Source organism: Pseudomassariella vexata, assembly GCF_002105095.1.
Source record: "Pseudomassariella vexata strain CBS 129021 chromosome Unknown BCR38scaffold_21, whole genome shotgun sequence".
Classification (NCBI taxonomy): domain Eukaryota; kingdom Fungi; phylum Ascomycota; class Sordariomycetes; order Amphisphaeriales; family Pseudomassariaceae; genus Pseudomassariella; species Pseudomassariella vexata.
The window spans coordinates 249,977-277,774 of record NW_024467976.1 but is presented as its reverse complement, the minus strand read 5'-3'; the positions used below and the strand labels follow the sequence as shown (position 1 = coordinate 277,774).

The window sequence follows — 27,798 nt, the reverse complement described above, 5'->3', positions numbered from 1 at the left end:
AAGTGGCAAAGAACGCGATTAGCCACGGTCTGGAGAAGGAAAATCGAGTATCGAGCAAAAGAAAAGTATGCAGATCGCGTCGTTTGGTCGATCGATGCGAGAGACCTCTGTCTGATGATGATGCTCTCGACGAACGCAAGGAAAGGAAAGGGAGTGACGATGTTTATCATCAGCCACGACGAATTGAAGAAGTAGTATTGATGAGCATTATGTCGACGATGTCCGGAATATGCCTCGGAACTTCGTAGATGATGCTCGTGCTCAAGAGACGTTGTTCTCGTGGTCCAAAAAGAAAATGCTGATGCGCTGTCGTAGCCACAGTGCGCAGAGTAGAAACCGTGAGCTTCATGCGTGATTAAGGTATCGTCGAAGGTTGGTGGGCGTGAAAGGGAGAAAGCAGGGTACGAGGTTGAGATGTCGAGTCGGAAAGGTGGGTGAGATGATTCAGCCGTAGTAGAAGAATCAGTCGTAGAGTCCAATAGCTGCGAAAGACGAGCAAGCATGCACAAACTCGCCGCCAAGAAAGACCAAAACCAAAAAGAGTTGGTCTGGTCAATACGAGGCTCAAAGCCACCTATTTCATGACCAAAACATCCGCCTTCATCAACTCGGCGGTCCTCAACGAATCCAAATCCCTATCATCGCGCAAACTCAGCGTCGGCACGACAACCAGCATAACGCGATACTGCGAGTACTGCATCTGCTCGGGGCTCATATGCAGATGATTCATGGGTCTCATCTGGCCAAAGCTGAACTTGCTCCCCGTCTCGGGGAAGAAGAAGTGCACCGTGACGCCCGTGCACCAGATCTTGGAGGTGATGGCCCAGGCGGCGTTGACGACGATGCGGATGGACTTGAGGGCCTCGTGTTCGTCGGAGGAGGAGTTGCGGAGGGGGCGCAGGATGTTGAGAAGCGTTTCCGAGTGGCGCTCTACGATGCCCGTGCGGTAGTCTTTGCCCTCGGGGGTAGTGATGATGTGTTGGACTACCTTGGCGTGGTCCTCGATTATGCGTTGGCGTTGCTTGCCTTGGGGACGGCCAGGGCCGGCTGTGAGGAGAAGGATAAGTCAGTATAGACCCTCTTGATAGATGGGTAGGTGAGATTGGAATAAGAAAAGTAAGGGTGTCGAAGTGAAAAGAAATAGGAAAGGAATGGCTCACCACCAGGGAAACGAGAGCGCATCCTCTCTTGCAGGGCACGCAGATGGCTGTCCACCTCAGGGCTGAAACCAAGGAACACTTGAGGCTGAATCATCTTCTTAAAGATGTACTCGACGATCATGCGCTTGATGACATAGTGACGAACGGCCTCCTGGCCCAGCAAGTGCGTCATATGATTGGCACTCATTACGCGATTAGTCAGACCAATAGCCAGGATATACTCCCAAGTCAAGGGCTCGACCTTGGCCAGAGTCACATCGGGCTCTTTGAAGGGAGCGTTGCAGTGCTCGTTGGCGACGTAGCCTTCAACGAGGCCGTAGAGGCGGGTGAAGGCCGCCGTGATATCCTGGTCGTTCCAGTTCTCCTTGTTGCGCGGGATGTAGGTGTCGCTGTAGTCGTCAACGGCTGGGAGGCCTTTGTGCTTGTTCAGCGGGCCGCCGCCGGACTCGGTCATGATGGTGGGCATTCGGCTGAGGTCTTGGTGGTGGGGGTTGAGAGTCGAGTTGTTGCCGCTGTAGCGAGGCATGCCAGCGGGGGCGAAGCCCGAGGGACCGGCAGACTGATTAGAGCTGAAACTGCCGTGATTACGATAACCCATTCGGGTGCCGGGTCGCTCGTTGCGGGAAGGACCAGAGAAGGAGTTGCCGTAGGAGCGTGCATCCTGGGCAGCGTAAGGGCGGTTCAGGTTGGACCGCAGCAGCTCATCCGAGTTGAAGTTCTCGCTGTAGCGAGAATTCTGGGTTGCGCCGCTCTCCTGACTATACTTGAGGAGCATGGGCATCAACGTGGCGGTGTCGGCGTTCTTGTCGGCAGAGTTGTGGCCAGCGAGGGGAGAGTCGGGGACTTTGACAAGCGCCATTGACTTGCTATCCGAAGACATCCGGAGACTCTTGATCTCATTCTCCAAGCCCTGCAATTATGGGTTAGCATGTTTGTGATACGGGGTTGAAGTGGGATTGGGATCATATTGGGAAGTGACAACGCACCTGAACCTGCTTCAAGTGGGACTCATCTTGGCCCTTGAAGCGCTTATTCTGCTCACGAACACGCTTGAGCTCCTCCTGAGCGGAGCGAAGATCCTTCTCGAGTTCCTTGATCTTCTTATCCTGGGACTCTCTGTAACGAGCAAGCTTCTGCAACTCGGCCTGCGATTCACCGACTTGCTTCTTGCGCGCATCAAGCTCCTTCTGGACGCGATCGACCTGAAGACGAGCCTCACCCACCTCGTACTGCATCCCGCGGTAATCCCTATCCACTCGGGTGACTAACCCGTTCAGTCGCTGGCCAGCGTCAACGTGGGACGACTGGATGTTGTCGGCGACGTGAGACGGGACGCCCGGCGTGATGCGCAAGTACTGCATAGCAAGGATGAGTATTTGCTGGATCGCGGCAGATTCCTGAAAAACCGGCTAGGGGCAGTAAAATTAGTTCCCGTCCTAGTGATTGACGCGTGACATGAAACTTACTTGTTGCGAGTTGTCCCGGCCACCACCAGACTGCATCGCCTGCTGCAGTCGGTAGGTGGCAGGCGTACTGACATAAGGCGATCGATTCTGGAATGCCGTGACGGGTCGAGCAGGGCGAGAGGGCGTCTGCGACATGAAGGGATCATTGTCGCGTTTAGGAGGCTGATTGTAGTTACCTTGATTTCCGTAGCCGTTGTTGCCCTGGCCGTTGTTACCTTGACCGCCACTGCACTGGCCAATCTGATGGAAGGCCGAGCTGGCGCGGACGAGGGCCATCTCATCGTCAGTGGGAGAGTCGCTCTTCGATTGCTCGCGGCGACCCTGCTTGGGGGAGGCTGGGATCGAACGAAGAGGTGCTCCTCCACCACTGGAGTCCGAGCTGGAAGATGATGAGTTAGTCATGATGATTTCTGTCCCGCGATGAAGTGATGCCTCGGTGAGGTAGTCCAGTCGCAGAACAGGTAGAAATCAATCCGCCCAGGTCCAAGTCCAGGAAAGAAAACTCCAGATCCCCAAACACCCCCGAGCTGAGCCCTGAATGTGACCCGAGATAGATGTTGCTGAAGGATGATGGGTAGATTCAGGTTGAAGGTTCGGTGGAGGGTGGAGGGTGGAGCTGGGTTGAGGTTTGTGTCGCCGATTAAAAGGTGGAAGGCAGCGGCGATTGAATCATAGGAATTGGCAAGTGCGGCGAATCCCTTGAGTATAAATGCAAAAGGGATTTGTGGGTCCAAGTTGCGTGAAGTGAAGCTGAGTGCTCAAAGACTTGGAGGTGCAGAGGACTTGTTGAGATCCTGAGAGGGCGCCGACATTATTGGTGATGGCAACCACGGGTATAGTCGTTGTGCGCCTCGCACTGTAAGGCACCGCCAAAAAAATAAGTACAGTGCGTGCCACAATGGCAGCACGAACTGTGCAGTATAGAACGACTGGAACTGCGGCACGGACCATAGGATAGCCCGAGGAAACACCGCCATTATCGATAGAAGGTAACAAAGAAATGCCAGTGAATAGGAGTGACTTGAAGATCTTTCCACTTCGCCGAAACATCTCCTCACCCTGATCTCAACAGCAACCTTCTGCACGAAGTTACCCATCACCACACTGCTGCCTACCAAGTGGCAGAGCATTGTGGTGAAGGGCTCGTGAATCACTTGCCCTGGACCTGGGTGCTGAACATCAAAGAAAAGGGTAAAAGGAAGGTGAACTTACAGATCAACAGGGAAAGGCTGGTAAGGTCCAAGGATGGGGGACATCCAATAAGTTGCCGTCATGTCGTCACCCGGGCTTTGTTCGCTCACCGTCTCGACGGTGGGATGCTGGTAGATGGCAGTCTGCAAAGCCTGCAGCTTACGCTCAGTGAGCTGCTCGCGGGCAAATCGAGGTGTGTATCCGGGAAGTTCAAACACCATCTTATCATCGTAAGATGATGTGGCCGTCTCTGGCTGATAAGTGGCAGACGGAAGTGTGGCAACTTGAGGGGTGTAACTGGGAAGATCAAACACCATCCTGTCAGCGTAAGGTGGTGTGGCTATTTCCGACGGATATATTGGAGATGGAAGTGTGGTGAAGAAAATGTTCGAAGCGTTAGGCGGCTCTCTCTTGGAAGAGGTGGGTGGAGTCTTTGTTGGGGACGGCAACAGCCCAAGAGCGGGAGATGACGCCTTTGCAGGGGAAGGTAACATCTCAGCAGCCGGAAATGAAGTCTGCGCAAGGGAAGGCGCCATATTCACAGCAAAGCGTGAAGCGTTTGTGGGGCAAGACAACATCTCAGTGGTAGGAACTGACGTGGTTGTGGAAAAAGGCCCCATATTAGCTGTGGAGGAAGGCAGTGTCTCAGGACAGGAAGATGAAGCATTCCCAGCAGAAGGCACAATCTCAGCAGCGGAGTTTGCAGTCTGCGCAGGAGAAAGCACCATACCAGTAAGAGGGGAGAAAACAGCTGCGTTGGGGTTGAGGGGTCGAGAGTGAGTGCTGCTGGATACGGTGCTTCTCGCAGGGGTATAAACCGGAGCAGCAGCATTGAGCCGGGAAGTCGTGCTCTTCAAGGTGGTGCTTTGATCTAGGGAAATAGGACAAGCGGCAGGGTTCAGTTGTGAAGGAGTGCTCACACCGACAGTGCTTTGCCGAAGAGAGAGGACAGGCGGAACCATGTTGCGGGTCCAGCTAGTGGTGCTGGAATCAGTCTTCTGATCCATTGAAAAGGGTTGCGCAGCTACATTGAGCTGGGATGTGGTGGTGTCCGAGGTGGTAGCATCGACCGGAGAGAGGGCAGGAGGCCACGCATTGCGGCTCAAGGTAGTCCTGCAGGGGCTGCTGCTCCTTATTGGCAATGGGGCGGGCGTGGCAACAAGGCCACCTCCAAGATCACCACCTCCAGGAAAGTGAAAAAACCGTCGCGCACTTTGCTGGGAATGGGAAGGTTTAACCTTGCTGGGTAGCATTGGCGGCGATAGGGGCGAGGCCTCGGAATTGTCGATGGCTCTATGGTTGCAGGCCTGTGAATGAGGTGCGCACTAGCTTGGCTTTTCATTTGTTGATGGTGGAAGTAGAAAGCTGAGTGATGGGAAGGGAAATGTGACTGAAGATTGGGGAGGGGGGAAGTACGGGGCACGTTAATCGGTAGCGTTGCCTCGTAATTGGGCGGGTGCGATTGGGATCAGGAAGGGCAAAGGGAAGAAGATTGCCGGGCTCGCTACAAAAGAAGATGGAGTAAATACCTGACGAGCTTCTCAGAAATCATACACTGCAGATCTATTTGGAGTTGTATTGTCGCGGTTCTGCGCAGTGAAAGTACATCAGCTTGACTTCTACTGAAAGAAGGTAAACAGAAAATGCAGGAATGCGATAGAAAGGGTGAACAGGATGTGACTAGGGAGGACTATGGGATGCACTCTTCTGTATCGTCACTCCGCTTTCAAGTCCAGAAGACAGCGATTACAACCAAATCTGGAGAGATGTGATAATCTGGGATGGCAAGTAATACTTTGGTGATATTCTTCATATAGACCATTGGCAGCTGCATTAACAACGGCGGAGTAGCGGAATAAGTGGCATAATCGCTCGAGAGAATAATAGGGTAACTAAGGAAGCCCATTGGTATGGTCTATCAAAGCAAGAACTCTTCTCGGCGACAACAGACTGACAATAACTCAAGGCCATGTGGACCGAGCCTTCCATGCGTAGGCATCCAAGACGTCATCTCGAGCCTCGTCTCACAATATTCCATCAAGCTCGCCATCACTACCATACTTCATGGCTGTCTCCTGGCCTTTGAACAAGTCCAGTTGCGCAAGTGACCACATCAAGATAGCAGTGGCGAGCATACGATTATGCTAAAGCCATTTGAACCATGAACAAGCAGCAAGGCCATCAGAGAAGTCTGTCTCGGCACCGAGAGGGTGGAAGCAAGAGTATATCCAAGAAGAGACAGTTTGGTTTGTCCCAGGCAAAGTCAAAGCAGCAAGAAGCGTCGAGGACCACTGCTGTCACTGGAAGCGTAATCAGGATACTCCAAACATTCAGCACTGCTTGTCCGTGAGCCAAACGCCGAACAACAGTCTCGAGAAATAGGTAGATAGATGGCTTATGGGCTAGACATGGTATGAACAATCGGGAGAAATGGTAGAACAAGAGGCGAAGAACACTCGGGATTGTTACGTTGAACTACTGAGAAAAAAGGAAGAAGAAAAAGGAAAACGTGAAATCCGAATAGGCCCGGAGCATTGTGTGCCAGTACCCAAACCCACTGTTTACAAGTTCGGAGAGTTGGTGACGTTGTTGGACCTTCAAGGCCGTACGGCCACCTAACGTACGTTATAGGCCACGATGACCACCACCCATCGTACCACATAATTTCTGCCTGCGAGGCATCGTCGTTCATTTCTACGTATATAAGGCCCTTGTGACCACATTACACCCTTGTGAAGAAGATGATCCACAGAGATCTATACACTTTCAATGCTGCAAAATTTGCACAATTAATCCAATAGATGTATGGAGGAGAGATGGGACGCCGTAAAGAATCGGGAGTGATGGTACACTAGGTATATCCCCAAGACAAAGTAGCGAAGGAGCGCTCAGGGTCGCTACTTTGAACTGCTCTGAGATGGGGATAATGAAGCCGGGGTGCTTGGGCATCGGGTAATATTCACCAGCACGTCAGAACATCGTTTCGTGGCTCGACGGATAGACGTCTGGTGGAGAGAGTCAGCTTGAAGACTCGGACTCGAAAAATATGAGACATAGGCAGGGTAAAGCGTGCAGAAAAAGTGACGCAGAATTGCATTTGGGTTGTTACTCGAATTGTTTCAAAGCAAAAACTGGGGGAAGATGGAGAATGATGGAGGGTTGCGGATTGAGTAGGGCCGCAGGCGAAGCCACCATTACCATAGCTAGGCCAGTCTTCCCGCTTGCGGTATCTCGAGGCCATAATTACATGGGATCGACAGCGAGCTTTCACGTGGAGGACGCTGACATTGGCATGCATACAAAAAGCGACAGAAACACGGCAGTGGACGATGCGAACCGCATACCGAAGGAATGAAGAGGTTGTTTCATAAGGGGGCAGGCACAGAGCGAACCATAGTACCATCAATCACCAAAATTCAAGCAATAACATCAACTAGTCTGTTTAGTACTGCTATCACGTTGTCTAATACCTAACTCTGTCCTTCAGGGAGGACACGCTGCTATGATTTCAAGTTTCTGCGCTGCCAACCATCACGATGATGTGAAAAATGCAAATCGAAAGGCCGCCGCCGAACGCCCTATAATGGAAGAAATACTGCTATGGGATTGATGAATGGAGATGCGCTCCCTCTGCAAGCTTCTCGTTCTGCTGCAGTAATCAGTGTGAAGAACCCCTCAGCGCGTTCTCCGAAGTGGGAAAGAAGGGGAAAACCGATCAAACGCCTCAATGCTGATGGCCCTGGAATTTTGCTGTTCATGGTAAAGATATAGTACTTGATGAGAGGAGTGGGTGTGATGTGCTGCTCTTCGCGAGAGGCCGTGGCCATGACCGAGGTCTAGGATCCATGTCAGCAGGGGTGTCTTAACCACAGTTGCAGTGGGGTGGACAAACCCGACTTAGATCCTAGAAGGAACATATTTCAGGCCATATTAGCATCTCAGATAGCCTTGGTGCGTGAAAACAAACTGCTGTAGACGGCATCCACAACAGGTGCGGCGCTGATCATGCGTCCGCCGAAGTACCGGCCGTTCAAACCCTTGATGGCGTTCTCGCCGCCTTGAACCTTGTCGAACTTGAGGTATATGTCGCCCTGGGAGTTGGGGTCGAGCGAGATATGGACCACATGGCCATACTTCTCTTCGGCTTCCTGTCTAACGTCATCCTCCAGTTCCTTGACCCAGCTTTCACCTTCTTCTCTGTGGCGGATATTAGTAGAGGTCGCGGCGATTCCAGAGAAGGGGGAATGTACTCATTTGGATCAAACATGTTATGCAAGACAACACAACGACTTGCCATATTGACATTGACGGGCAATGGCTTAGTCTCTGTTTTAGGCTTGAGAATCTGTCTCTCATCCCGACCAGGGGCGGGGGCGTCATCGGTTCTAGCAAGCTTGCGCATCAGAGCGTCGCGACTGTAGTTGTTAAAGTTGACGCCGCCGACATCAGTGTCGTCCAAGGCACTGGCACCAGTCGCCTTGTCGTTATCTCGGCCACCGGCGCGATCAAACCCACTAGCTTGTTGGCCGCGTCCACCGGCGCCCGAAAAGGCAGATCCCTGGAATGGTTGGTTTTGGCCCTGGAATCTCTGTAGGAGATTGGCAGTTGACTCAGGGGTGAACTTATCGTTTCCAAGTCCGACACGGATTGGTCGACCGGCGAGATCAAACCCGTTCATCTTCTCGAGAGCCTCACGAGCTTGGTCAGCTTCACGGAACCTTATGTGGCATTAGCTTTCAGTCATCAAATGTGGGAAAGGACGGCAACTTACTGTACAAACCCATAGCCACGGCTCCTACCATTGTCGTCTTTCTGGAGTTGAACGAACTCGAGCTCGCCGAAGGGCTCGAAAACATTTTGCAAGTCTGTTTCTGTGATGCTAAAGTGGATGTTGCCCACGTACAAGCGGTGGAAAGGAATGGAGTTGGCGTGGGTGCCAGAGCCCTCGGTAGTGCGGACTTGCCGGTTCTTCTCAGCCTCGGTAAGCTGTACAATGACCGGGATACCTAGGAGTTTTTGACCTGTGAGCTGAAGAGCAGCAGTGACGGATTCTTCGTTCTTGAATTCAACATAGCCCACCCTGGGAAATGGCCATTAGTAAACATACTACAACAAAATAACGTGGGAACGATGAACAGAATAACGTACCCCTTGGATCTTCCGCTTATGCGATCCTTGACGATCTGGGCCTCGTTCACGGGTCCAGTCTTCTCGAAAAACTCCTTGAGGTCCCTGGTTCGGAGACGGGCAGCAAGCTGCTGTACAAACACGGTTCTGCGATCACGCTCGTCTTCCGTCAGCTGGGGAGTGGCATCGCGCTTGGGAGTTCGGCCATTGTGGGGACGATCATCATCCCTGCTGCCCCGGTGATGGTTGGAGCGGTCATCACGACCACCATCGCGCGGGCGATAATATCGATTGGGGGAGCGGGAGCGAGAGCGTTCTCGTCCTCCGCCTCCGCCGCGGCGGCTGCTGCGGTAGAAATCTCCGTCGCCTCCTCTGTGACGTCGTGAGTGTCGACGGTCATCATCGCGGCTCCTGCTTCTGCGCCTACTCTTGTGACTACCGGTGTCGCTACGCGGGGTAGCCTCCCGGCCCTTGTCATCACCACGGTCCCGTCGGTCGCGGTCAAAACTACGGTCGCGGCGCTTGCGATCGTGGTCGCGTTCTCGGCTGTCATCGCGGGCGCGGTCGCGGTCCCGCCGCACGCTACGATCCGACTTCAAGCGGTCATCAGGTTCTTCCGACTTGGCTTCCCTTGCATCATTCTTGGGGTTGGCAGTGGCATCAAGCAGTGCCTCAACGTCGAGGTCGGCCATCTTTGAGAGAGAGTCAGAATCGAGAAAAAGAAACTGTTTGATGGAGATATCTCCCTAGTCCGTACGTCGCTACAAGAAAGACAAGAAAGATCGCCGGCAAAGGTGTCGAGGCAATGGGTGTCTAGAGTTCGAACGAAGGAGGAGGACACGATGGGGTTGTCCTTGGGCGGCTGACAATCCCGCTGTCACTGGAACAATGCAACTTTTCTGATGGCTGGAGATTGACAAATGGAGTGAGGTTGAAATCTAGCTAGCGAAGTTGGCGCTCGAAGAAACCTTCGGAAGGCGCCAAGGTCGGCCTTACCTCGGACAAAGCTTTTGTCTGTCGGATCAGGTATACGGCAAGCCTTGGAGACAATGACACGACAAGCCAACGGGAAGGTGAATTTAGATGACAAGTGTTTCAGTTTACATGGATACCTGTAAACAGATTATAGTAGCCAAATACAGGGGTAAAATTGGAACAGCGGCTTGATGGAGCTCATTGCTAAGGGCTAGGAGGACAGATAAAACTGGCACCTTCTCGCAGACTTGCCTCGAGATCGTGTCACTGTTTTAGGTCGAACCAAAGCGAAAGATTCAAAATTTAATTATATGGTTCTAAATAAATGGATTATAGTAGCCAAACACCTGGTTACGATCACCAGGACGGCCTCATGTAAACCTCACTGGTAAGTGCCAACTTCGAAGCAATCAGATAAACCGGCATTTGCCGGCAGACTAGCCTCGAGATGTTACCACTACAAGTCGAGTCAAGGTGAAGTAGAATCGAAATTAGTATCGAAATTAGTCATTATTGTAAGCCCAGCAGGGTGAGTAACTCCCTATGTCCATCACGACCTCTGGGAGCTATCCCATCCAAACGCCACCAATGCCAGAGGTATTTTCATCTCAGTCTTGGTCATTCATACTGTTCCAGCCCCATTCCTATATATACATACACACCGGGGGTGGGAGGGGGGAATTTCTCCGGAATGAGAGAAATACCACGTCCGATTACGCATTCTTGCCCACATTCAGGTTCAGCTCTGTGCCAAATACCCTGTCCCAGAAGCGGCTGGTGACGCCGAAGCCGTTCTGATAGTCTAGGAAGTGGTGAGCCAGGTGGTGCTTCTTCAGCGACTTGTACCACAAAGGCAGGTTTTGGTGGTGGATGAAGTAGTGCGTCAAGTCGTAGGCGACGTATCCAAAGATACCGCCGCAGAAGACGCTGGTGCCCATGTGCCAATTCCAGTAGAATACGGTGTGGGCCAGCTTCCAGAATGGGGTTGCGAGCACGAGAAAGAGGGCCGGCGGCATGACGAGTCGGTACTTGTCCATGGGCAAGTAGTGGTGTACGCCGTGTAGTAAAAAGTGCATGGTGATGGCTGCTCGGTTGTCGGGAAGCCATCTGCAAAGGGGTTTAGCTTGGTCCTGGGAGGATTGAACAAGACAGGGGAAACACGTACTCGTCAAGATGAAATAGGAATCGGTGAAGAATGTATTCGATCAAAGTCCATAGCGCCACGCCGGAGATCCAGCACACAGCTACTTGCGACCATCCGGTGAGCCCCTCCCTCGAGATGAAGGTGCCGTATGCGACTAGCGGTAACCAAATCGTCGGTACCACCCACCACGGCGTCAAGCTGAGTGGTTCAAGGAAGTTGCCAAACAGAGGCGCGCTGGCTCCGCCCTTGTAGTGTCGTGGCCGATGTACCTGATCCAGGTAAAACTCCTTGCTGAATCCGCCAAACCATACCTGCAACAGAAGCGGCTTGCTCAAGTCGAGAAACCTGTGCTGCTTATAATCCTTCTCCAGATCCGTCTCCTTGGTCAAGTCCTCCGCGCAACTCATGCCCGTCCGCGGGTGCACGAACTTCGTGACCTCCTCGTTGGTTTGGGAGTCGACTATTTGCGTCTGGACGTCGTGGTTGGGTACTATCTTGTCGTTGACGAGGAAACCAACCTGGCACTCTTCTATCATCTCGTAGGCAGAGTCGGAGTGCGTGTGCGAGTCTTCATCCTTGAGGATGCTGGTGACGTCTTTTCCGGCATATTCGAGAACCAGTTCGGGACCGCCGGGGTGCGACTCGACGAAGTCGGTTATGTCGTAAACATTGGCACCGAGTGTGACGTAGCAAGACTTGGCAGTATTGTGCGCCTCGAACTCGGAGCGCGTCAGCGTTGGGAATGTTCGACCCGGCATCGTGAATGAAGTGCCTTGTTGTGGTTGGGGTCGCGGAAAGTTTCCGGCGGAAGGTTTTCAAGATGCGTTTTCAAAAGGATGCGATTTTGCGGTCTGCAGGGGTCCGGTCCAGGCTTGAAATCTGAGCGGCGCCCAAGTGCCCAAGTCTGCGTAAAGTGCCGAAGCTGCAGGACGACGGCGGGTGCAAGTGCTTATGAATATGCACTGGAGGAAGCCAAGAAGGAAGCAAACAACTCAAGTTTGACCTTGCCAAATTAATTGGTAAAAAAACAGACGGGAAGCAGAAGTTGAAGAAGTTGAAGAAACAATCTGGTGATCAGATTAGGGGGATTGGAATGATGAGCAATCTTGCACTTAGACGAAATGAAAGCCGGCAGCGGGGATCGACGCAAGGTCAAGTGGCGTTACTGGCCAGAAGTACGGAACGGTCGGGTTCCATTGGCACGGTTTTCAACGCCAAGTGGGCTGACAGTGGTGCGACGACCTTGTTGTGGCTGGTGCTTCTCGGGCTTTGTTGTTTCTTCGCAGCTCCAGAGAACACATTGTACTTGGAAATTGTCATCTCCTCAACTCCCCGAAAGGCCGAGCAAGAGGCGACATGTTCCGCTTACCAAGATGTTTCATTCGATTGCTCACCGACCGTGTTTCTCATTCAATTGGTGAGCATCCTTTCTCTTGTGAAGTAGCAGCAATTTGAGGTTACCCTGGAGTCGGTCTGGATCTAATGACAACTGTACAAGCTTCAACCGTCTGCTCTACTGGTCAAGTACCACTACTCACATTGTACTAGATGAATGGTTAAGTACACTTCAAAACATGGGAAAGTTTCCGTGAGATATGGTTTATCAACTATTGGGTAGGGTGATTAGACTACGGCCCTCTCTGCTCTAGTCTGCATAAATCCCAGAGTCCTGCCACTCATTGCCAATTGAATTCGTCTATGTACCTCTCCCAAGGAATATCTCAATGCACAGGGTATCTATCTTATAAACTCAACATGCCATGCCACAGCCTTCCAAGGCAAATCAATACTCCAGTTCATGCAACACAACGCAACGCAATGCTAGACCAGCAGACAATATCTCGCAAATCGCAGCCGCCCGATTCCAGTTCCAATCAACCATGCAACGCCCTAGCCGTCCCTTATGTCTTCTGTGTGTTCCAAACTTCGTAAAAACCTCGGTATCGATGTCGCGCGTCTTTATGACACGTGCCCTTCCACGATCTCCTATTCTCTTTCCTGCCTGCCTAAGCAAAAGCATGCCAAATATGATGCGCAATAGTAACCCCGAACAACACATTCCCCTGCAACTCATACGTAAGTCCTGTCATATCTCTTGTCCAAAGGCCCCAAAGTAGGGCAAGAGTAGCGAGAACCTGGGTAATACCCAGATTGACCGACGATAGGGCAAAACTCGAAGGTATTCTCCCCTCCTTAACTTGCACATCATGTAGCAGATCGCCCGCTAATCGAACGGAAATGAGAAGCAATACTATAACGGAGCTGACATCCAGAAAACGGGCGTAGTCCTTGTCTGTCCCCAAAGCGGCGATCCAGGCGTAGAGCGCGCCGAGCAGCACGGCGAGCTCCACCTGGCGTGTTCTCCTGTCGTTCTGCAGCTCATTGACTGGTCTTGCGTCATTCAAGGGCCTGGCATCATTCGAGGACCTCGGCCTACCACCAGCGTTCGATGAGAAGGCTAACTCATCAGGACTGGGACTGATGCTAAAAGACCCAAGGATACTTGTCAGACCATCCCTGGGATCGTCAGCCGGTGGCGGCGCGTAAAACTTGGGGTCTTGCAGAACGAGACCAGAGTCACTGTCTTTACGTCCCGTGCCCAAATCCAGGGGTCGCTTCGGAGAATACCGAAAGATACTTTCTTTAACCTCTTTTGGACTTTGGCGTATGACCGGCCGTGGCGGGTTGCGCGCCCTCTGGGCAGGGTTCGTAGGTGCTGGTGGGATCTTGTACCAGAAAGGACCGGGCTTGGGCTCTAGCGGGGCGTCGTTGAAGCGAGGATTCGGATTCTTGATTTTAAAAGGATTGTGGGTGCTAAATGCTCGGTGCTGTGAGCCCGAGGGCGACCAATCCATCTCGTCCGCATAGACCGGTGGTTGTTGAGGCCCCATTCGACCCGGTGTGGGTGAATCAGAGAGGCTTAGAGATCCAAGGGCGACCTGGGGATGATGACGTTGAGGTAATGCACTGAATGATGTGCTCTGCGCGGGGCTAGGTGCTTTATACAGCTCTCGATGGCTCGGGCGAAAGTGTGATATGGGTGGAGAGACCACGTTCTCCATTGGCGCTGATTCTGCAGCAATATCGTCCAAGATGTTGCCGAGGTCGCTTGGGTCCCTTTCTCGTACATGCTCTTGCGGTGAGCTTTGCATGGATCGGGGAGGACGGCTGGAGCCGAATAGAGGAGTTGTGTCTGTGTGAATGGACTTCTCCGCGACTTTATGTAACTGGTAGCTTTGTTAGTAGTGGTAGCAGCCAAATCATCAAGTTGATCGAACTCACGTGGAGCATGAAAGAAGCTATGACGATGTGGGCACCGAGTTGCGCCACTGTCGACATTCCTTCGCCCTTCGAGTCCGAGTCCGTAGACTGGGAAATGAAGAGACAGGCGCCTCGAATGAACAAGATGACTAGTTGGTATGTGTACCACCGTCGAAAACCAAGTATATGTGAGGTGAAACCTCGGATTGACTGCTTGAATCTGGGGTTCCATGGAAAAGCGCACATGCTCATGTTCACGGCCCATTTCATGAGTCGCTCTGGCGAAGGTGAGAGGTTCATACCGACTGCGCAGGCCGCCGTCAATGTCTGCAATGCCCGAGAATCGCTTTTGTTTTGCGAAGCGTATCTGACGAAGAGGGCGAGAAGTACTGTAATGTGCCACAGAAACTGGATGACAAAGGCTATGTGCCAGCTCCACCTGCCCGCCGTGTCGACGACATCTAAGAATCCTCGTCGTTTCACCGTCTGTAGTTGCTTTTCCGTCCGGTCCATCATGCGTCTAAGATGATCCGTCTTTGCCGTGTAGCTCGCAGCGTCCAACTTTTCCCGCACCTTCGGCTCGCACTTGGCGCAGACCTGCGGGTATCTTTCCTCAAGACCCCTCCTCCACTTGCGGTAGGCCCGCTCCCTCGTCGCATACTCTGGGTCTTGGGGATCATCGGGGAATTCATATTGCCTCAGCGATTCCGTTACCAATCGCTGGTTTCTCAAGCAGGTCGCGCAGAATATCGGGTCGTCTGGTTCGGGCGACAACGAGGACATCTGTCTCGGGGCGCTCGAAGCTCGAGATACGGCGTACCGAATGCGATCATTTTGCGCTGCAGGAGCGGGTGGGTCGGTGATTTGTCCTTGCTACCATCAAGTCAGCTCACCTCCTTCCAAAATAAGCTCATACCTAGATCTTCGGGTCCCACGCACCTCATCTAGCCAATTCGTAGCTTCACAATGCGCGCAGTCAAATGACCGCTGGCCCTCGAACTTCAGGCTGGACCTCTTGCCGCAATAGAAGCAGCTCAACGCCTTCCTCGATCGAAGCACGGGCATCGCATCAAAACTCAACCCAGCAGTCCAGTAGCAACTTGTCTCATCAGTATCGATGCTTGGTACCCTTCTCGTCGTGTCGTAGCGAAAGAATCGTTAACCCGAACACAAGTAAAGTTGAACTTTCTCGTTGTTTTGCCGGGCGGTAAGGAGTTAGCGGTGATAGGTGTCCACTGCCAGTTGCTGGGGAAAGGGCCGTGCGCAGCCAGCCGCTGGGACCCCACGTGGTAAAAGGCGCTAAGGACACAAGAGTGGGTGGGTGGGTAAGTTCTAGACGTCCACCTAAATCTTTTGGTACTGTTCTCTCTCAATCAAGTCTTGACAGCTTGCTGCTCTCAACGACAAGTCAACTGCGAAGAAGTCGAATTTGCGTACCTCAATTTGGCCGATGTTGTTTATCGCCGCTTTTATTCAATCCTGATTTGGTACGAGGAACTGACAAGAAATCAAGGTGAGTTAAAAATTTCTTCGGTCGTGTTTGAGAGTCTTTTTTGGTGCACGAACTGTTGTTTCCAATGATGCTGGGATGTCGGTTGTGGGTGAGGCAAGCCGCCAGGGAAATATTGAGCTTTGATGCGCCAGGTTGCACAAGTGTGCACAGTATTCAAAACACGAGTTCGGCCTTCATTCCCCACGTTAGCAACCATGGACTGTGCAGCCACCAGCATCCAGGTCCGACAATCAGCACCTGCCTAGCGCTGGCTTGTTACCACAAGCGTGAGAACTTATTCAGTCAAAAGCCCACATCCCCGATTTTATTTCTACCCCATCTTTGTTCTCTAGCCCAGATGTTACAGTTGACGTCAAATTTTCATGGTTCACATCACCCCTTTTATCTTTGACAAGATTTGTCCAGGGACTGTTGGTATAAGCCAGGTCAAGCATTGGACCTGGTGGAATCCTTCAGATGTGTATCTGTGACTATAACTTGTCACCATCAAGCATGGCACTAAGTCGTGTTTGGATGCTAGCTCAGAACTGGCTATGCTACTTTCTGGGTGGTCACGGCGTTCAAATAACTACGTTGTTTACTTTTCTGGTCTGTTGTTCCCATGTTGATCACATTCTTGGTTTATCACGCTCATCTTGTTTACATCCCTGGAATATAACGTTCAGACTGTCTCAAAGGAGAAGACTAATATGTTACCTTAGACGGAAACTTTGTCACTGCCATTCAACGTAGCTCATATTCAGCAACCAGTGCATTGAGCTGAAGAAGCATTTCAGTCATTTCGTCTCAAGATACCCTAGAAGCCTGATAGGGATGACATACTGGACTCTATCTGTCTCAGTTGAAGCCATCAAAGCAATCAGTTCACACCACGTCGTCACAATTGGCTGCTAACAGCTCGGGGCGAGGAAGATATCGCTCTGGACTGCAGAGTGACCACATAGAGGAAGGTCTCGTATAGAACTGTCAGCTCAGAGACAGCCTAAGCTGTAGCAAGCCAGTCTCAGTGCCCTGTTGCTAGTGTCTCGTCAAGGGGACATACTCACTTCACTCATCGTTCCTGACACGTATGAGTAGAATGCGGCACACTCTGTTTCTTCCTGGGAGGTAAACTGGATACTGGATTGAGATACGAGTGTCCAGAGGCCCTTTACCTTTGTAAACTTGGGACGAGGACTCTTCAGTTCTGTAGACAGCTCACTTCCAGCTCAAGACCAGAAGGAAGTTGTATAACTGGCTGTCCCGTCACAGTCGGCCACGAAACTCAGCACGCAGTCGACAGATACCCTGCGACAGTTTCCACTTTTCCTGCGTCATGGCAGATAAAATATCCCATATGGAGCAGGAGCGCCGTTTAAAAGAAGACTTGCATAACCACCCCTTTCCCGTCAACCCATCTGTTACGGAAAACTCGAGTACTTCCATCTATGGGCATCATCAAGAACCAACATCTGAACAGCCACGAACTACGCTTCAAGAATCCCCAAGCAACCAACGACAAGAGCGCAAGACGGAGAAGGAGAATGTCTTCGGTGTTGCCAAGGATCAGTCCTTTTCGGCCACAGGCCTCCTTGGACCACCGCTCTTTCTCTTCGTCACGTGTCTCGGTCTAGGAGTCGCCACCGTGTTCACTGTCTTCGCATCGGCTCTGTCCTGTTTCCTCTTATCCGTGGTCGCCTGTTGTACGCTTTTGACGGCCATGGCGATCTTCGGACTTTCCGGATACTCGGTACGTTTCAGGACATCGGTAGTGATTGCTGTATGTTTACTGACATTGAAAGTAGGTCTTCCAATTGATCAAGGTCTCGCGGGACCTGACCTCTACGGTACGAGACTATAAAACGGTGTTCATGCTTATGGGTTTCACGGGAGGCTACGTGACTTGGGTAAGAGTTGAAGCTATTTTGACCTGGGCGAAGCCATGGACTGACTTTTGAGCTAAGTTCTGTTACGTTGCCGGATGCTGGGTTTATGAGGGAACTGAGCCGGGTAACTCGTTCTACCTTTACACCACGACTGTGTTCCTGGCCTTTCCCATGATCGCAGTGGTATGATTCCAAATGGTCCCTATACAAGGCAAGATGCTAAATAGGTTATTTAGTCAAGACACCTCAGTCTCACCGGGAAGCGCCGCGCCAAGAAGCCGGTCAGATCCGGTCACGGCGCGTCGTTGACACTGGACTATCGCCTCTATGTACTTGGCTCTGGTGGTCATACTGCAGAGCTTCTTGGAATGATTTCACGAAAACCGGCCACAGGAACCAATGTATTTCGTCGCTGGGTTATCCACAAGGGAGACACCAGGTCGGTGACAAAGGTCGAAGAGTTTGAGAAGAGACTTGCACATCAGCATGGCGTTCTTGCGGGACGTTTCGACATTGCATATGTACAACGTGCTCGCGAGATTCACCAGAAGTGGTTGTCTGTCCCCATTACGGCGTTGCTCAGCGGAATAGACGTGCTCAAGGCCCTGTCTACTGGAATATCGAACCCCGAGCGCGAACCAGGCTTCATCTACCCTCGACTGATCGTCACGAACGGACCGGGAACCGGCTTTGTCGTCGGCTTGATTGCTTGGTGCCTTAAGCTCATCTTCATCATCCCTGCGGAGCGTTGCCGCATCGTCGTTGTTGAGAGCTTCACGTGCGTTGACTTTCTGAGTCTTACCGGACGAATGTTCTACTATTCCAACATCGCCGATGCGTTCATCGTTCAGTGGGACGGGGTCCACGAGCAGTATCCCGGATCTCGCCTGATCAAGTTGTTAGCTGCATTTGGAGACGCCACAAAGGACCCCGCCTAGTCTCATCAATGCTCGGCCTCTCTCGACAAGGCTTGGTTCATATCAGCAAAGCTGATGGTATCAGCATGGCTTAGTCTGGTTGAACCAAGATTTTCGTTGACATAGATAAGGTGTAAAGGGTTTCTCAGATTATAAGGGTTACACAAATGCAGTGGATGGACCCTGCTTCCCCCAAAGACGCATTTGCACAGGGACTTTGTGGAATGGATGAATGGCATGGAAAACATTAAAAAAGGGTGCGCCCTACTTCTACCTACCGATGTAGTTAGGCCATGCTACTTGAATTTCGGAGTAAATGCAATTGAGACTCTCGACGACACTATTCTTCTTCAAGATGCGAAACTTTGACAGGACTGTCAATTACAGCACACAACTTGGGGACGTGACTATGCTGTAACTTGTATTCTTGTTTTCCAAGCCCAGTCCGTGGACGCGTCTTGTGTCCTTGATACGGTGCCAGATTTCCTCGTCCGTTAGTGATCCATTTATTCTGACATGCGCTGTCCCCGAAGACTTCGAATATCGCAGGATTTTGCTGATTTGGCCAAATCGTGTCTTCGCTGATATGTACACATGTAACTCAGACAGCACACTGTTGCTTCGCACTACGATTCGAGTCCAGCTGAATATATCCTTATGCCTTCGCGTACTCCGCCTCCAATTCGAACATCTCCCCAAATAGCACCATCAATTCCTCCCCCTCCCCACTCCCCAGAGGCAACAGCGGTCTCCTCGGATGCGGCCCATGCCCATGCAGTTTGTTCAGCACATACTCTACACACCCAGTCAGCTCCAAACTCCAGGATAACAAGACATAACGCCAAGGTAAAACAAATAGAAACACTTACTCATCCCCCTAACCCCCGCCGGGACCGCTGCTACGTCCGCCCTAGACAACACGGCCTGTATCCTCTTGGCCTCATTTTGCTCATCCTCGCTCCAATCAGACTTGTTCAGCAGCTCCCACAACCTCGCCGAAGCCGCAGGCGCAAAATTCGGGATCCCGCTCACGGTTCCGTGGCCGCCGTTCTGCATCCAGGGCGTCAAGTCGGCTATCAGCCCGTCGAGGAGGAGGAAGGGGTAGGGGCGCTGAGCGTTGATCGTGGGATCGGTGCTTATGGCTGCGGTTAGACGGATGAGTTTGGAGATGCTGCCTCCGCATCTGTTATATGCGGGATGGTCAGAGGTTGGGATCTGGAAGGAGAGTCTCGAAGGGAAAGGAGGGAGGACAGAGAGACGGTAGAGGACATACGTTAGCTTGACGCCGCAGAGATTTGTGGTTTGTCGCATTACGGCCTCGATCTGGGCGGACGAAATGTCGAGCCCTGCGGCGTTAGAGGGGAAGTTGTAGAGGAACAGAGGGATCTGGAGTTGATTAGCAAACTTCTCGGACCTTGGAGGCCATGGGGTGTACCGGCGAGCCATTGCAGATGTCGACGTAGTACTGTATGATTTGCTCTGCGTCTGCAGCAAGGCTGGCTGCGTAGTATGCCGGAAGAATCACGAGTCCGGCGTCTCTATAGCAACCGATCAGTTCCGTCGCAGCGAGTATCGCAGAGACTGTCAAAGAGCGGCTCACGCTCCAGCAGCTTCGGCATCTCGCGCCAGCTTGATGGTCTCTCTCGTGCTTGATCCTCCAACGCCGGCCACAATAGGAGTCGCATTCAGACCGGCCTCGTCGAGTGTGGCTCTGATGAAATGGATGAGTTGAACACGCTCATCATGGGTCTTTGGAAACAAGTTAGTCGTCCGTTCCGATCAAAGATTTGACGTCTTGTTGCACGCACCAAGTGGACTGCTTCGCCCAGAGAGCCTGCACAAACGGGAACTTGGACGGGTGTGAGTACCGGTCCACATTTGATATCGTCAGTCGCAACGTACCAATCCCCTTGGTTGCGAGATCTGTCGGCGTGAAAATTGTTAGCGTATCCACTATACATATATCAACATGACGAATAGTGAGGACACAACTCACTCAGTAAATGACTTTTATAACTAGCATAATCAATTTCCTGCTGCTCGGTAAAGAATGTAGGCAAGGGGCCGTATAAACCCGGCTTGAGCGATCGGGGACCCATAGTGCTTGTTTCAATCTTCCGATATTCGGTATCCGTGTCAGGTCCTATGAAAAGCCGTGGGCTATTCCGCATTGCCCTGAGTAGACCCGTGGCAATGGTTACACCAGTGTCAGCTTGAAGTGTGGTTCAAGGATGATATTGTAGCCAGAGCGCGGCCTTATAGTGGATCTCCGCAGCCAAGTCCTTCGGCCAATCTACCGACCCGCCGCATCATCTCTTATCTCGACTCTCCATACCCACCCGCATCCACTTAGTGGGTACACTTCGTTTTGCATTAGTTTTGGGAAAAGGTACGCACACCTCATTCCAAAGTTCCGTTACATGATTCATGGTCCCCCGGGCAGCTGATAGGGCAAATGCGACTGATTAGCTCCGATTGGCAAGACAGTGGAGTTTGCGATTCAACCCAGGAAGGATCATCTATCACTACGCCGGGTGGGGGGATGATGCTTGCTGAAAGGCTGTGAGAGATATTACGGATTCGAGGATTCGCGGTGAGGGGACAAGATGGCAAATGGGCCATGGAAATCTTCGACAATGGGATTTGCGGGTCGGGTTGTTTGATTGATGGAGATCCCAGTGTTGTCGCAATGAACCGAGCAGTATGTGAGCGGCGTAGTAGAAGTAGTAGTAGTAGTAGTAGTGGGGCGATTATGGAAGAGGTCTACGTTATCCTTTGTTAAATACACGACTGTTCCCTCCTCTTGAGGGGATGGTTGAGCAGCACAGCCGACGACTCCATTTTATTCGCTCTTTTCAGGCATTATCTGAGCGTCATCGACCCAGTCGCCTTTTCAACTGCAACCAGACCGAGCTTCAACTGTTGCAAAGATGGAGAAGGACACCAAATACTCGGCCGAGGATGTTGTAACGCCCAAGGACGACCAGTCTGTTGGTGAAGTTGTCGCCGACCATGATCTGAAGCGCGGTTTAAGACCTCGCCACTTGTGAGTAACTTCATAGTCGCAAATCATGTATGATCTCAGCTGATTTGCCCAGGCAAATGATTGCCATCGGTGGCGTCATCGGCACAGGTCTCTTCCTCGGCACGGCCGGTAACCTGCAAAACGGCGGCCCAGCCGGTCTCCTCATCTCCTACTGTCTCATGGCCTCGGTGCTATTCTCCGTCATGGTTGCCCTTGGCGAGATGATCTCCCAGTTTCCTCTCGCCGGCGGCCAATTCGCTCTCGCCGACCGCTTCGTCTCTCCAGAAATGGGATTCGCCATGGGATGGGTGTTCTGGTACGACTACATAATCGTGCTGCCGGCCGAGATCTCAGCCGCTGCCGTGCTGATCTCGTTCTGGACGCCAGCAAGCCAGGAAGGTTCAACATGCACGACGGGGGTATGCAACAATGCCATGTGGGTGGGCCTCATGCTCATCGTCGTGTACGTCGTCAACTTCGCAGGCACGCGAGTATACGGCGAGGTCGAGTTCTGGTTCTGCTCTATCAAGATCATCACCATTGTCGGTCTGATCCTTGTCGGTATTATCATCTCAGCCGGCGGCGGCCCCGACCACACCGCCATTGGCTTCAAGTACTGGAAAGAAACAGGCGGGTTCATGCAATACGAAGGCATACCAGGGGCAACAGGACGCTTCGCAGGGTTCTTTAGTACCTTGATCAGCGCTGCCTTTGCCTTCATTGGATCTGAGGTTACTGCCATCGCCGCTGCCGAGACGGCCAACCCGCGCAAGTCGGTCCCGTCGGCCATCAAGGGCGTTTGGGTCCGTCTCGTGCTCTTCTACCTTTCCAGCGCATTCCTCATCGGCCTCCTCGTCTCCCCCAACGATCCCTCCCTGAACCTGGGCTCTACGGCCGCCAAGTCCCCCTTTGTCATCGCTATCAAGAACGCGGGGATCCCTATTTTGCCCTCTATTATCAATGCCGCTCTTCTGACTTCGGCGTGGTCGGCGGGATGTGCTGACTTGTTTGTTTCGTCTCGCTCGCTCTACGGCCTGTACACTCGTGGCCACGCCCCCGCCTGGGTGGGCAAGACGCGTGCCGACGGATTACCCTGGGTCTGTGTCGTGATTGGCGGCGTCCTGGCCCTCATCTCCTTCATGGCCAGCGCCAGTGGCTCCGCGGGTACCGTGTTCAGCTACTTCGCCAACATGACGGCCATTTGCGGCATGATCTCGTGGGCTTGCATCATGTTCACCTACATCCGCTGGTACAAGGGGCTCGCGGTGCAGGGCATCGACCGGAAGACTCTGGCTTATATGGCTCCCTTCCAGCCGTACTTGAGTTATTACGGCCTGTGCATGTGCCTTATGGTTATGATATTTGGTGGGTTCACGGCGTTTGTGAATGTCTTTGACGTGTCGACCTTCATCACGACTTATATGCCCATTCCATTCTTTGTTGTCCTATTTGTGGGGTACAAGGTCTACCACAAGTCCACGTTTATCGACTACAAGGATATGGACTTTGCGTCGGGGTCGTCATTTGATATCCCTGATGAGGAACCCAAGAAGGGTCTGTTTAAGAAGATTGTGGACAACATCTAAAGCTGTGTGAGAGCGATGGGGGAAATTGCTGCCTTGGATGTGGTGTGAGAATAATGTGTTGATCAACCTGTAATGTGTAAATGATATCCCAGAAATAAATAATAGAATATGTTCAAGTTCAAACAAGCTTTACTGGAGGCTTGAAGCCAAGACGAAGACCTGGATTCTGACTTGGCAATGTGATGAGAAATAGTCTTGGCATCTGCAAGCAGACTCATACAAGTTCATGGATGGATCACTTGTCTTCATTCAGTCTGCACTCATTGATATTCGCTCTGACTGCTGTTGCTTTTAAATAATTCATCACGTCTTCGAGTGCCTCAAAGTAAAAATTCAGCATGTCTCCTGGAACGAGTTGTTGTATGACACAACCAGTCAGCCTCGAATTAGGCGACTAATGGGTAGGCCCCGATCCAGTAGAACCCCAGAGCCACCTAGTTAAAGAAGATCTCGAGACACTCTCACCTAACTTAGATTCCTTAAGAATCAGTCTTACAATATGCGCACCTATATCACTAGCTTATTATAGTCTGTAAAGATAGGTGCGGCTGGGTGCCAGGGAAGGTGACTACGGTTGGGCTCTCACGGAAGTCAATTCAAGTGAGGTGTTTTGTTGACTTCTATCTGCCGAGCTAAGTGTTGCGCGTTGGGCCCCTTTTGAAGAGCTCAATCTCCGACAATTATCCGATCGCTCGGCGATTTCAGCCACACAGCCACACTGTCCTTGACCTCACATAGTCGCTCTTTACACTACCTGAGTATTATCGTGAGACGTGTGGTATCCCCGTTACAGCGCGACTCGCTTATGAACCACGTTAGTAGTTCGAGCACTTTCTACTTGAATCCAGGCTTTTCCACGCTTTTAAGCTCTGTATTCGCTTACACAGTATTACTTGAGAGAAATATAGAATGTGAAAAGCGGGCCGGACTATCTCGTTATACTCAGCCGATAAAGCTGAATCACGAGTAGAAACGAAATAATGATAGATAGAATTAGATAAACAAGCCCCGGATATTCGATAAGCTATACAGTCTAACCCAAATAGTATCTTCTATAACCTTATAACTACTTGTAGTACATAAGATAAGCGTAAGAAGCGAATATAGCCTATAGAAAGTAATACTTTTCTAAAACTAAGCCGCTCTTAAGAAGAGAACTCGGAAAAATATATTTAACATTAATGAGGGATTAACCGCCACTGTTATGCCTTGAGCCAAAAGCGGTACAGTAGCTACTGCTGGGTCAGATCTTTGCTTCCCTCCTTAGAACCAGAGCAGCTCATAGAGCCTCTCAACACCAACCTACGAAGCACAACGCGTAGATCAGGCACAGCGATGAATACGACATCCATTCAGAGTCATCAACAGAGGACTAACTCCCTCAGTTAATGTATAACAGAGGAGACCAGCGCTAGCAGGTCAGCGCGGGAATCTGCCCCACTCTCACTTCCCAAATTCGGGCCACTGGTCGTGTTTCAGGTCCTTTGGGAACAACACGGTCATTATTTCTTGTTGCTGAACAGTCAAAGCTCTGGCAATCGCTACTTTCAACCATTTTACCACATCGAAATTGACCGAATGACACCATTATCTGTACCCCTGGCTGCTCAGATTCCCCAAGTGGACTCTTAACTCCACTGGAAAGGCGCAATCTCGACACCCCGGCCAACCATTTACAGGGAAGGCCAGGAAAGATGGAGAGGGCTGGTAGATCAAATCTGTTATCGAGCGATATCCACTTCAGCTCATCAGTTCCGCTCGTCATGGCCCAGTGCAGTCCATTCACATCGACCGCAACACGTATTACGTACTTTATACCTGTCATCCATCCGCAAATGGGTCGTATTACATGAGAAGCACACGGCACCATGGAACCCCATCCCCCTGTGTAAGTCGCTTCCACCTAGCGATCAGCTAGTTAACAATGCGTTATTCCAACTGAGTCGGCACACAGATCCGTATCCGAAGCCAGGCTGGCCGAGCGGCGCATCTCTCGTATCAACCGGGCCTGCATCACCTGCCGCATCCGCAAGCAGAGGTGTCCTCCGCCCGTGTCTAATGCCCCGTCGCAGGCTCCGTGCCAGAGATGCGTGAGGCATGGGATCACGTGTAGTTTTGAGACGGACCAGCCGCCGAGTCAGCAGGAGGAACCGAGTCCGACGGCTTTGGCGCAGGTTGTTGTTGGATTGCAACGGAGGTATGTACTTATGCTTTGAGGTTTGGACGAGAGTGACAGGCCCTTTGGAGCGGCTACTTTTGATGACGATGGAAACTAATGAGTTGGTGTGGTCAGACTGAATGCTCATGAGGAACGTATTGCTGAGCTCGAAAGGGGGGGTGTGCGGCATGCGAGAGATTCTCGACCGAGTTCGAGGGGAAAGGGTAGGAATGGTGTTAGTCATGGCCGGTTGTGAGTTGATATCTCTGGAGGAAGCTATGTTCAGTTGGGCGTGCTAATGTTGTGTTTGTTCCCAGTCATTCCCTATCAACAGCTGTGGCGACGCCAGATGCACCAAAGTCTACTTATCAAGAGACTCCGGATATAGACACCAAGCGGTCACTTGGCTCTAGGTTTGACATGACCAGACTAGAGCTGGCGTCACCAATTGCCACACTGAGATCTCTGGGTGCTTTGTCAGAAGACAAGTCTGATTCTGGGTCATACTCACGTTCATCTGCCGCTGTAGATGGCGGCGAAGAGGACGAACTATCACCGTATGACCCCATAGCCCTTCGCTTGCTCTCGGTCCAGGAAGCCCAGCATGCTTTGGATATGTAAGTCAATAATATGTGATGTGTACGTTCGCAGCATTTTATTGATATCGACGCAGTTACTTCAGACATTGCCACCAATGGGCGCCAATACTAAACGAGGATCTTCGCCACCCAGGCATGGATTTGAGGAGATCGAACCCAACACTCTTCCTCGCCATACTCGCAGTAGGCGCACGCTTCTGGCGTGACAACGGACTGCACCCAAGATACTTCGACCTCATCGCCCTATGCGACGCCGCCATATCACGTCTTCTGCTCTGCCCAACCCCAGCGGATGCCAGTCTGGGGTCCATCCAAGCCTTGATGCTGTACCTCCAATGGATGCCATGCGGCAGGAAGGACACATTCGGGAGGTTCTCGGAGGAGGTCAATTCGCACACCAAGAAGTTCCGGACGCGATACAACGACATGAGTGCATGGGCCATATTCGGTCTTGCCGTCCGGTATGCGACGTTTCTCAGCCTGGAGAAATCGGCCTTGGCCCCTTTCCGCAAAGATGTGCAGTCTACGCCGTCCCGCAACGACATGGATCGCATGAGAGTGTGGCTTAACCTCATCACGTATGACTGCAATCTTACACTGGCATCAGGTCTCACTGCTTCGTTGGACCCGACACTCACGGGTCAAGTAGCCAGAGGATTCTGCTCACATCACTTTGCGCAGACTCCTGGTGATGTGCGGTATGCTGCTTTGGTCGAGCTGGCGTGCATCATGCGGCGTGCTAAACACGTCGATGGGACGCCAACGAATAGACAGCCGGATGTGGCGAGTCTGAACAATGCGAATGTGGAGATGAACAATTGGGAAAGGTATGTTTCCAATGCAAACTTCATCGCCTGTGCTAACTAACCTTGTTCATGTAAAAGACACTGGCTCGGCCGGCTAAGTGAGTCCACATCAAAGCACTTGCCGAGATTTCCGCTAACGGACTAAGGACATACTGACTTGCAACACACTCAACTCCCCTTCACATCCCTTCGTGTAAGCCCGAAATGCCCACTTCTCCACGGTCCGTCAGCTAACAAACGACAGTGGTACCGCCTCGCCTTGAACAGTTCGCTCTTAAGACCACTCCTCTCCTCAACAAGGTCACGAGACCAACCCATTCAAGTTTGGACCCTCAGTTTCCTCGAAATCAGCCTCACGGCAGCCGCCCAAATCCTCTTCTCCCTTTTAACCACGGCCTCTGAATATGTCTGGAGATTAGACTCACAGAACCTCTCCTCCTTCCCCGACGGCCCCTTTATTGTCGACCAAGCTTCACGCACAAGCTTACACCACGCTGTGGACTCCACCTGGGTATCTCACACGTTTGCATTGACATTTCTGGTGCTTTGCTACATTCGCGGCACCATCGACCGTGAGTGGAACGGGTTTAGTTATACCATTGCCTTGAGGCGGTCCTCCAATTTCAACTAACCCCTGAAGCCAGACGACCTCCGAATCTGCAGCCTCTCGACCACGGCGCCGTTCACCACGCGAGCTCCATCAAAACCGCAGCCATCTTCAATCCTTGCCCGACTGGCACGGCTCGCGTTGGATATCTTCAGCGATGAGTCAGAGACATCCGATTTCCGTCCTGAAGGTGACTTCTCGGCCATCGTCCGCAATGCTGCCTCGCTCGTTCTAGACCGGGGCGATGAACATGCCGGGGTTGCGCAAGATCCGTTCAACCCGGCTGTGCAGTCTCTATTTGATATGATGAATGACTCTGTGTTTGACTGGACGGCTTACGTGGGTGATGAAGCCAGCCTTGGAAGCTCCTGGTGATTAGTAAGGATTTCATGCCAGGG

At 51.9% G+C, this 27,798-nt stretch overlaps 8 protein-coding genes across 8 annotated transcripts; 3 read left to right on the top strand and 5 right to left on the bottom strand.

The window, feature by feature from the left end:
- Window positions 1-510: 510 nt before the first annotated feature.
- Window positions 511-3,028, bottom strand: BCR38DRAFT_478556 (uncharacterized protein; the record flags this gene model as incomplete). Its single annotated transcript, XM_040863113.1, has 4 exons — window positions 511-1,047; window positions 1,161-2,070; window positions 2,147-2,569; window positions 2,627-3,028. The coding sequence occupies 4 exons, from the start codon at window positions 3,026-3,028 to the stop codon at window positions 575-577; spliced, it is 2,208 nt and encodes a 735-aa protein (XP_040710384.1). The 3' UTR covers window positions 511-574.
- Window positions 3,029-7,755: 4,727 nt separating this feature from the next.
- BCR38DRAFT_355433 (uncharacterized protein) lies at window positions 7,756-9,636 on the bottom strand (the record flags this gene model as incomplete). The annotated part of the gene is made up of 4 exons (XM_040856949.1): window positions 7,756-8,014; window positions 8,068-8,535; window positions 8,589-8,897; window positions 8,966-9,636. 4 exons carry the CDS (start codon window positions 9,634-9,636, stop codon window positions 7,756-7,758), a joined length of 1,707 nt encoding a protein of 568 aa, XP_040710383.1.
- A 596-nt stretch (window positions 9,637-10,232) lies between these two features.
- On the bottom strand, window positions 10,233-12,191 carry BCR38DRAFT_450343 (uncharacterized protein). Its single transcript, XM_040861366.1, has 2 exons — window positions 11,085-12,191; window positions 10,233-11,026 (listed from the first exon to the last, which is right to left on the bottom strand). The coding sequence occupies exons 1-2, from the start codon at window positions 11,819-11,821 to the stop codon at window positions 10,633-10,635; spliced, it is 1,131 nt and encodes a 376-aa protein (XP_040710382.1). The 5' UTR covers window positions 11,822-12,191; the 3' UTR covers window positions 10,233-10,632.
- Window positions 12,192-13,069: 878 nt separating this feature from the next.
- Window positions 13,070-15,389, bottom strand: BCR38DRAFT_414230 (Ima1 N-terminal domain-containing protein; the record flags this gene model as incomplete). Its single annotated transcript, XM_040858912.1, has 3 exons — window positions 13,070-14,290; window positions 14,346-15,197; window positions 15,264-15,389. The coding sequence occupies 3 exons, from the start codon at window positions 15,387-15,389 to the stop codon at window positions 13,070-13,072; spliced, it is 2,199 nt and encodes a 732-aa protein (XP_040710381.1).
- A 1,763-nt stretch (window positions 15,390-17,152) lies between these two features.
- Window positions 17,153-18,640, top strand: BCR38DRAFT_490358 (oligosaccharide biosynthesis protein Alg14 like-domain-containing protein; the record flags this gene model as incomplete). Its single annotated transcript, XM_040864514.1, has 4 exons — window positions 17,153-17,566; window positions 17,622-17,723; window positions 17,781-17,885; window positions 17,939-18,640. The coding sequence occupies 4 exons, from the start codon at window positions 17,153-17,155 to the stop codon at window positions 18,638-18,640; spliced, it is 1,323 nt and encodes a 440-aa protein (XP_040710380.1).
- A 634-nt stretch (window positions 18,641-19,274) lies between these two features.
- On the bottom strand, window positions 19,275-20,718 carry BCR38DRAFT_490357 (putative dihydrodipicolinate synthase; the record flags this gene model as incomplete). The annotated part of the gene is made up of 7 exons (XM_040864513.1): window positions 19,275-19,414; window positions 19,489-20,005; window positions 20,055-20,157; window positions 20,220-20,368; window positions 20,428-20,468; window positions 20,522-20,542; window positions 20,616-20,718. The coding sequence occupies 7 exons, from the start codon at window positions 20,716-20,718 to the stop codon at window positions 19,275-19,277; spliced, it is 1,074 nt and encodes a 357-aa protein (XP_040710379.1).
- Window positions 20,719-21,339: 621 nt separating this feature from the next.
- On the top strand, window positions 21,340-23,406 carry BCR38DRAFT_469303 (amino acid permease/ SLC12A domain-containing protein). Its single transcript, XM_040862802.1, has 2 exons — window positions 21,340-21,665; window positions 21,718-23,406. Exons 1-2 carry the CDS (start codon window positions 21,550-21,552, stop codon window positions 23,228-23,230), a joined length of 1,629 nt encoding a protein of 542 aa, XP_040710378.1. The 5' UTR covers window positions 21,340-21,549; the 3' UTR covers window positions 23,231-23,406.
- A 1,692-nt stretch (window positions 23,407-25,098) lies between these two features.
- On the top strand, window positions 25,099-27,775 carry BCR38DRAFT_528290 (uncharacterized protein; the record flags this gene model as incomplete). The annotated part of the gene is made up of 9 exons (XM_040865423.1): window positions 25,099-25,118; window positions 25,185-25,427; window positions 25,524-25,640; window positions 25,706-26,005; window positions 26,062-26,814; window positions 26,872-26,891; window positions 26,940-26,986; window positions 27,038-27,365; window positions 27,438-27,775. The coding sequence occupies 9 exons, from the start codon at window positions 25,099-25,101 to the stop codon at window positions 27,773-27,775; spliced, it is 2,166 nt and encodes a 721-aa protein (XP_040710377.1).
- Window positions 27,776-27,798: the final 23 nt, after the last annotated feature.

What these genes read in the sequence shown, in the direction of transcription:
- BCR38DRAFT_450343 (XM_040861366.1), bottom strand. Translation starts at nt 11,821, where the DNA reads ATGCCGGGTCGAACATTCCCAACGCTGACGCGCTCCGAGTTCGAGGCG. An exon ending in TTCCTATTTCATCTTGACGA is followed by an intron (nt 11,027 to 11,084) that starts GTACGTGTTTCC and finishes ACCCCTTTGCAG; the next exon opens with ATGGCTTCCCGACAACCGAG.
- BCR38DRAFT_469303 (XM_040862802.1), top strand. Translation starts at nt 21,550, where the DNA reads ATGGAGAAGGACACCAAATACTCGGCCGAGGATGTTGTAACGCCCAAG. An exon ending in GGTTTAAGACCTCGCCACTT is followed by an intron (nt 21,666 to 21,717) that starts GTGAGTAACTTC and finishes TGATTTGCCCAG; the next exon opens with GCAAATGATTGCCATCGGTG.